This window comes from Sinocyclocheilus rhinocerous, unplaced genomic scaffold (assembly GCF_001515625.1).
Source record: "Sinocyclocheilus rhinocerous isolate Xijiao unplaced genomic scaffold, SAMN03320098_v1.1 scaffold257, whole genome shotgun sequence".
NCBI lineage: Eukaryota > Metazoa > Chordata > Actinopteri > Cypriniformes > Cyprinidae > Sinocyclocheilus > Sinocyclocheilus rhinocerous.
The window spans coordinates 590,283-598,962 of record NW_015634026.1 but is presented as its reverse complement, the minus strand read 5'-3'; the positions used below and the strand labels follow the sequence as shown (position 1 = coordinate 598,962).

The following is an 8,680-nucleotide window of genomic DNA, read 5'->3' as shown; positions in this document are numbered from 1 at the left end:
GTGAGTGCATTTCGTGTTGTGTGTCAATTATGGCAAAATCAGAAAAAAAAACCTGATGCTTTGCATAAAATAAATTATTTTATTCAGAATATAAAGATTTTGGATGTTAAAATATGTCCTCAAAGCTGTTTACTGCTGAAGTTCTGAAGTTAGCAGTTCCGCACCGAACAGGTTTCCATCTCGGGCACCAGCACGGTTACGGACGAAACAGGATAACGGAGACTGGCCGATTAGTGCTTGAATTACTTTAGTTTAAATGTTCAATTTTTACTTCTAATGTTTGTTAAACAAGTTTAAATATAGGCAATATGTATGGCTACCGTATTAAAATATGCTATGCTGTAAATGATATAAATAAAGCAAAATAAAGTGAAAGTGAAGTGACATGTGGTTTTTAATGGTGACCCATACTCGGAATTAGTGCTCTGCATTTATCCCATCCACAGTGCAGACACACAGCAGTGAACACACACACACCGTGAACACACACCCGGAGCAGTGGGCAGCCATTTTTGCTGCGGCGCCCGGGGAGCAGTTGGGGGTTCGGTGCCTTGCTCAAGGGCACCTCAGTCGTGGTATTGAAGGTGGGAGAGAGCGCTGTACGCTGTACAACGCTGTACACTCCCCCCACCTACAATCCCTGCCGGTACGAGACCTTTGGGTTACGAGTCCGACTCTCTAACCATTAGGCCACGACTTCCCCTAAAGGAAGGAAAGTTATCATGCAAACCAGTGGTTGTGTTGAGTATTTTACAAAAGTTTAGAGGATTTAAGTAAATCTGTAAACATTAATTAATGTATGAACTTGAGTAAAAATAAGCTAGTATTATAGTAAACATGAATCGACCCATTAATATGCTGGGTTAAATAACCCAATTTGCTGGGTAAAATTAACCCAAAATGTGTTGTGTCCTATATTTACCCAGCCCTTGTTTTTAAGTGTTTTTAAGAGTGTTCATAATCTAAAAACAATTGATGATTTAAACAACTTCATGGTTTAAATAATACGTTTTAATGGAGAAGTTTTCAAAAAATTAAATAAATGACTTTATAAATTAATAAAATACAAAATAAGCTTCACATTTCTACTTTTAAATCCTCCCAAAAATGGCCATTGTAATGCAAAGAAGCACAAACAAACATTCTGCCCAACATCTGCTTTTGTGTTCCAGGAATAATGTCATACAGGTTTGGAACATGTGAGTAATCTGATGATGGAATTTTCATCTTTTTTTCCCCCAGAGGAAGACTAGCAGGCCTTGTACTAAAACAAAACACGTGGGACACTCATTTGCAACATGGTAAAGTACTTCTATTGTGTAAAAAGGATGTTATTTCTTGCTATTTACACTTGGTGCAAACAGTATCTATACATTTGTAAAAGGTGAGAATGTACAAAGGTGCTGTAACTGGTTGGTGACATTTATAATAAAAGTTTGACATGAATTTCTAAAACTATAAATATTCAATGTAAACTCTCAGAGACCTACAGGTCATATTTACATTAATACAAACACACACTAAAAATTAATCCAAAATCAGCACATTCTGTCTAAATATGAGCTAATATGGTATGTTATATAGCTGGTTTTAAGATCTATGATTGTAGAGCAGACTAGCAGATTTTATGAATTAATTATAGACCCACATTGTACTCATTGCAGTTAGCATTATAATGGCTTTCATGAACAAAGATGACTGTGGGGTGATGTTTTATATTTCAACATACGGTGATTGTTCTCATGATAATCAAACTTCTTTGGGTTTGACTTCATTAAAAGCTGAAACACAAGTGTCTGTCTTTAATATTTAGACAGAAACCAGTTTTTTTGGGTGATAAAAAGAACAAAGTATACACTAGTATGTACATTAGTGACATCATGGTTCTAGTTTACTCAGGTTTGACGTAACCATCCTGACCAACCTCTCAGGACAGTCTACCCACACAGTATTTTCTCAATATAGAGGAAAGGTTTGAGGTTTTTCTAGCTTCATGGTGAAAACACATCCTGCCTGATGAAATGTGCTGCTTGCTTTTTTTAACAAAAAAATGGTTTTAAATAGAGGTTCCATTTTCAGAACTCTGAAACTAAACACATCGTTTCCATCTTCCCTGCATTGTCTCGCCTGAATAATCAACTATACCATTGGAATAACTTTAACGACGATTTTGTTTTTCAGCTGTTGAATGATAAAAACACTGACAGCTAATCAGAATCAACCCAACTTTAAAAAAAAAACTCTAGCATTTTAAAGGTGGCAGATCATAACATAAGCAGCCAGTGCTTATAATAAACAGAGCTTTATCGTGCCTTGGTGTAGAAGATAACAGTTATCGTTGTGAACATGTCTTTAAGCTCGGAGTACCAGCCCTGAGTTGTAGATGAGGCTCCTATATCCTATGTGTCATCTAAAACAAACAATATATGGAAATCTACATGCAAATAACGTTGACTGGAGCTAACCACATCCGTGTATCGTTATTAAAGTACTGAATTTCTGTAGTATTTGAGAAACATGGTCAGGATACATGTTATTTAGAAATTCTTGTAGGTCAAACAGATAAATAGGCCATACATCTTCTAGATAAGATTCAAGATGAATGATTTTCCATCCAAGCACCAAGTCAAATGTAGGTTAAATCTGTATGGTGACTTGAGATCAAACGCCAATCACTGGAAATTCTCTGTTGATATCAAGGTTGAAGGCAGCAAATGGAAATGTGGTCTCCCTGGGGTTTTTCTTTTTGTTATTGTCTTCTTTTCTTCATTTATTCTATAGTAACAACACTGAAATTTGAACATTTTAATTGCTGCCTAATTTATTTTTATAAATTTATCACTTTGAATGAATTTAGTAGCCTAAATCAAGAATTATGACAAGCTGTAGTGTTACGGTGACAATATTTTAATTGATACAACGTTATATCTAGATATTTAATAGATAAAACAAAAGGTATATGTCTAAAAGATACGGATCTTGAATTTATGGTCTTGACTTTGTCACGATCACATGGATATCGCTGCATTTTGGCGGAAAGTGTGGTTACCTAGTAAATTGTTATAATGAACATACATGTGGATACTCACATGTTGTGTTGGAGTTCATTCCCACGGCCAGTAAATTATATATTTTTGCTGTCGTCTGCCGCTATCCACACTTTGAGGCAAGTTGTAGGTCTTCACAGGAGATGAGTTGTGAAAAATGTTGCTGAAGCATCGCGTGCTGTGTGTGTTGGTCGAGTGGGTTCTGTTTCTTGTGTTTCCGTTGCAGACAAACTGAACTCTGCAGTCAGACAGAAACTGGTGAGGTTTATCTGACAAAAGAGAAACTACAGCTGCATGCGCTCACGCGTCAGCCTCTGCAGCGCGCGCGGTGTTTGTGGGCTTTAGTCAAATAAAAAGCCAAGTAGTTAACTCTTCACACATAAAGGCGTGTTTTCACACTATATGAGGTTAAGAACCTCAACCTTCTATTAGACAGGCTTTTAGCTAAATGTAAACTGTAAAACAATTAAACTCTTAACAGTTAAATACGTCAAACATTTGACCAACAAATATGACAAATAAACCACTATAGTGTGGGTTTTATTGTGTTCACTTGTCTAGTCGTCATATAAGCATACCTGTCAACCCTGCCGTTTTTCCCGGGATTCTCCCGTATTTTACCATTCTATCCCGCTATCATCCCGTTTAAATATTTTCCCGAATTTTAAAATATTTTCTATAAAAAATTTTAAAAAAAATCCCACTGGGCGTATTTTATATGTTTGCTACGTTCACTTCCGGTAAAACTCCCGTAATTTGTATGGGCCAACCTCATTATATGAATAATCACGACAACCAATTCCAAGGTTGTCCAGTTGCCAGATCTTGTATGAAACGCATCTTTCTCACACGATCGACGCAAACAAATTTTAACCCATTTGTCCCCTCAACTTGGCAACCCAGTGACGCTATTGATATGTGCGCAGGGAGTACCGCGGGAAGGAAACTATGTGACTCGGGTGGTGCAGTGAAAAAAACTAAATATGAAAATGTATATTTAAATGTATAATGAGATATAGCTTGCACTTCAAAAGGCTATTTAATTGATTACATATGAGCGCTGCAAGTTTCAAAGTCAGGTGCTGCGCTATTTGTTTACTGCGGTTTCGGGAGAAACGGCTAAATTACTGGCGAAAAGCGCCACCTGTTGGCACAGAATGAATTTGCATTTTTCAATAAGCCCTTCTGCTCTTTATTTTTAGACCAAAGCCAAAAACGACCCTTATTTTTACTCAGAAAACACGCAGTTGTAAATGTGAACTGGTGGATCGACAAGAAGATAATGAATTAATAAAACTCTAAAGATATCCTACACTAAGATGTATTTATGTTACTAAATGAATATAATTGTTTGATAATAATTTTTTTAATAAAAATAAAAATAATATAATTGAATATAAAAATTGTTACTTTTGACTCCGCCCCCCCTCCCTTTCCCGTATTTTGGTACCCAAATGTTGACAGGTATGCATACAAGTACGGTGGCGCACAGAAAACATAGATAAACAATAGCAACTGTATAAAAATTGGCCACAATAACAGTCACTATCAGTGTGTAAAATCTCTATACGTAGCTTCAGATGGCTTGTGACGTGTATGACGTAACGGGCCCCCAAGATCTGCGGTATGTCACCGCTTTACCGTCATAATACTAGACAGAAAGAAAGATCCCTGAGTAACGTTCTCAGAACTTTGGCTAATGTTATGAATGTTTTGAACAAACGTACTTCCAGTAATGATAATATAATGTTTGTTTAGAGTCTTTACTGATGTTAGCTACTATTAATATTAATGGTAGGCCAATGTTTATTTGGACGTGCATCTAACAGTTTTCTAAATGTTAGCCCACTTGCTTCACAACGTCCAGAGAGCATACAAAATAACATTCCCATAACGTCTGCATGTTTCCTTAACGTTCGTATAACCAAGAAAAAAAAGTTTTTAAACATTTAAACGATTGGACAATTTGGATGTTCATAGAACATTCAGAAATAACGTTTTCATAACTTATATATTTGTTTGTTAGCTGGGATGAAGACAGAGTGTGTGTGTGCAAAATGGCACCTTTAAAAGCCAAATAACCATTTTGAGTTCCTTTTTTCAGCAGCATTCATCTTATTCTCACAGCAGCAACTCTGCAAAAAATGCTTTTCTTACTTAGATGTTTTGTCTTGTTTCCAGCCAAAATATCTAAAAATTCTTAAATCAAGAAGGATTTTCTAGACAAGTAAAAATTATTGTCTTGTTTTCAGAAAAAACAAGTCAAAATCGTATAACCAAGAAAAAAAAGTTTTTAAACATTTAAACGATTGGACAATTTGGATGTTCATAGAACATTCAGAAATAACGTTTTCATAACTTATATATTTGTTTGTTAGCTGGGATGAAGACAGAGTGTGTGTGTGCGAAATGGCACCTTTAAAAGCCAAATAACCATTTTGACTTCCTTTTTTCAGCAGCATTCATCTTATTCTCACAGCAGCAACTCTGCAAAAAATGCTTTTCTTACTTAGATGTTTTGCCTTGTTTCCAGCCAAAATATCTAAAAATTCTTAAATCAAGAAGGATTTTCTAGACAAGTAAAAATTATTGTCTTGTTTTCAGAAAAAACAAGTCAAAATTAAGTGAGTTTTTGCAAAATAATCTTGTTTTCTGTTTGAAATAAGATTATTTTGCTTACCCCATTGGCAGATTAAATTGCTTGTTCTAAGCAAAATGTCACTTAATTTTGATTTTTTTTTTCTGAAAACAAGACAATAATTTTTACTTGTCTAGAAAATCCTTCTTGATTTAAGAATTTTTAGATATTTTGCCTGGAAACAAGACAAAACATCTAAGTAAGAAAAGCATTTTTTGCAGTAAACACATGTACAGTAGTAGCTTACAGTAGGGCCCTCCTGCAAAAGAAAAAAGCAAATCTCACCACTAGATGATGACAAACCTCAAGTTCCGCTGTTAATGACTCATAAAACCACCAAAATGCTTAAGAAAACAGCCTGTGTTGGTTTTAGCCATTCTCCCAGCCTTTCTAAACTGCTCTTTTTAGCTGGTTTTCCAGGAATACTTCAATTGAAATGCCATTGTTCCCTCTGATTCCACTTTATTTGTTTATTTATTTATTTATGACAACAGTAATTAAAATGATTATTTATTTGCATACGTTTAAAACATAAAAATATCAGCAACTTTTATAGACTAATATGAGGCAACAGCACAACCAATATTTGTTCACACAGTTAATGAATAAGCATTATAGAGGTAAAACTGCTATCACAGGGACTTTGATCTCACTGCTGATGATCATTTAGACAAGGCTGGGCAGTTTCTCATGTAGCCAACTGCGGCACACCTGTTCTTCACAGGTGAAGTTTATAAGAGCGAGGTGCGCCCGTCACGTTGACGCAGCGCTCTTTCCACTGGCATTACATAATCTCAGGAATCCGAGGATTCAGTGAATCCACATTCTATCCCAAAACTCAATACTGACAGCAGGCTTTGTTTATACACCCCCTACCTCTGAATACTCCGACACACACACATTCACCATAAGCTGTCTATGTGGGGACATACCAGATCCAAAATATATGGCAACATGCAAACTCAAATCCGAATCATAATGCTAAAAGAAGACTGTAAAGTTGGTCTTGTCAAATTGACTTAACTTACATTATCCAGCAATTCTGGTTGGATTAGACGCACACACAGAGACGTCCAATAATCCTTATTTCTCTCTCAGGTATGCATGCTCTTTCTCCTTGTAATGTAATACTGATCTTTGGCTTGACTAGGTAATGGTAATGGTAAGAGGCGTTTCTCTCTGTTTTGTGATAGAAATTGTCTGACTCAGGTTTGCCCAATTTAATAATCTGTGCTTGATGCATGTTATTCCATGTGCGTGTGCTTGACGTTTGTGCTTCAATGGAAATTTTAGGATTATTTTTCATTAAATGCTTGTGGTTGCATGCACATTCTGATCTGTAAGTATGTGTGTGTCTGTGCTTTTGTGTGCTTGTCAGTGTGTGTTAATCAGCAGGAGCACAATGGGATTAGACAGAGAGCTTTTGGCCAAGCAGGAGAGAGAGAACTTTTTAACCCTGAGTAGTCAGCTGACTGTAGAGAACAGGGTGTTACAAAGAATGTGTTGTTATTTTTGACTGAAAGTAAAACTTTAAAAAAACACTTTAATTAATAGAAATAAAGCTGACATAAAATAAAATGAAATATAGATATTAGATGAAAAAACTTAAATGAAAATTAGAAATGTTGCCTTTAACTACAATTTGAACTAAAATGAAGTAAAAAGAAATTTAATCTTAGAAATATTTAAAACATAATATAAAAAAATAAATATAAAAAATTTATAATATTAACTGACAACTGCCTGAAACTGATAATAAAAACTGAAAAAAAAAATATTAATACTAAAATTCAGACTAAAATATTTTAGAGTTCACAAAATATAATTTTTAATCAGTATTTTTGTTTGAATATGTTTTTTTTCTTCTGTAAAAACACCTCTGCATTCGTTAGTTGTTAAAATTGTGTACAATTATTTTTCTTACCCTTTCCTTTCACTTTTCTGTCAAATTGCTTTTACTCGCTTTAAGCATAAACCTAATGATTGGTTAGATTTATGCATAATAATGAACACTAAAATATATTAAATAAAAAAAATATATATTCTTTTAAAAAAGTCTAAACCTACAATTTTTTTTACAGAAAATGAAGACAAAAAAAGACAAACATGAAGACCAAATTTCACAAACAAAGAAACAGCAAGTAACACAATGAATTCAACATGAATTTTTGAAGTAGAAAATATTGAAATAGCATTTTTGTGTAAAACATACTCCAGTAATCTTGTTGTATTTACAACTCAGAATCTCAAAAATCTTTTTTGACAGAGCAGTCTTTGTAAAGAGCTGCTTTTAATTTTGAATTTAATTTGAGTTATTTCAGTACTTCAACATACAAAATGGAAATGAAATAATATATATATATTTAATGTATTTATATATATGTACATGTATATGTATGCGTGTGTGGCTGTACATACACATATGTAGTTTTTTTGGTGTTTGGCTTAGTGTTATGTTAGAATAATTATTATACTCATACCTTTTGTTCTTTTCATATTTTGAATTGTTTTTAGCTTTTTTGTTTGTTTGTTTTCATTTAAATGTTTAGTTTTGAAATGTTGTTGTATGCATTTATCATTTTTATTAAATTTATTTTATTTTCTTAAATGTGTATATATATATAGTATTTATAGAGTTTTAGCTTTTAGTTTTAATTACTTTTTCTTATTTGTAAGTCGCTTTGGATAAAAGCGTCTGCTAAATGACTAAAAGTAAAAGTAAATAGTGATGTAATAAAGTCACTGTATGTTTGAATGCATGTTAACATTGTAATGCATTTTTAATAAACTAAATGTAAAAAGAAAAAAAAAAGAGAGAAAAAAGCGTCATTGACCATTTAAGCATATTTGTAAACGGTAAAATACCTTGGCTTGGTCATCTTTACTGCTGAGTGCTGCATCCTTTTCCCTGATCAACTCTTTTAAATGGGCCACAAGTTCCTCCATCTGCGTTAGCTGCTAAGAGACCAGGCGAAACATTATTGTTGCTCCCACC

General features: G+C 34.0%; 1 protein-coding gene across 1 annotated transcript in view; it reads right to left on the bottom strand.

Moving 5' to 3' along the window:
• LOC107745184 (lysophosphatidic acid receptor 6-like) overlaps positions 1-6,770 on the bottom strand; it is an 11,576-nt gene extending 4,806 nt beyond the window's left edge. The window contains exons 1-2 of the mRNA XM_016559035.1: positions 6,714-6,770; positions 3,090-3,285 (exon numbers count right to left, since the gene is read on the bottom strand). Coding sequence (XP_016414521.1) covers positions 3,090-3,108 — 19 coding nt within the window. The 5' untranslated portion in view covers positions 3,109-3,285; positions 6,714-6,770. The remainder of the gene's footprint in view (positions 1-3,089; positions 3,286-6,713) is intronic.
• Positions 6,771-8,680: the final 1,910 nt, after the last annotated feature.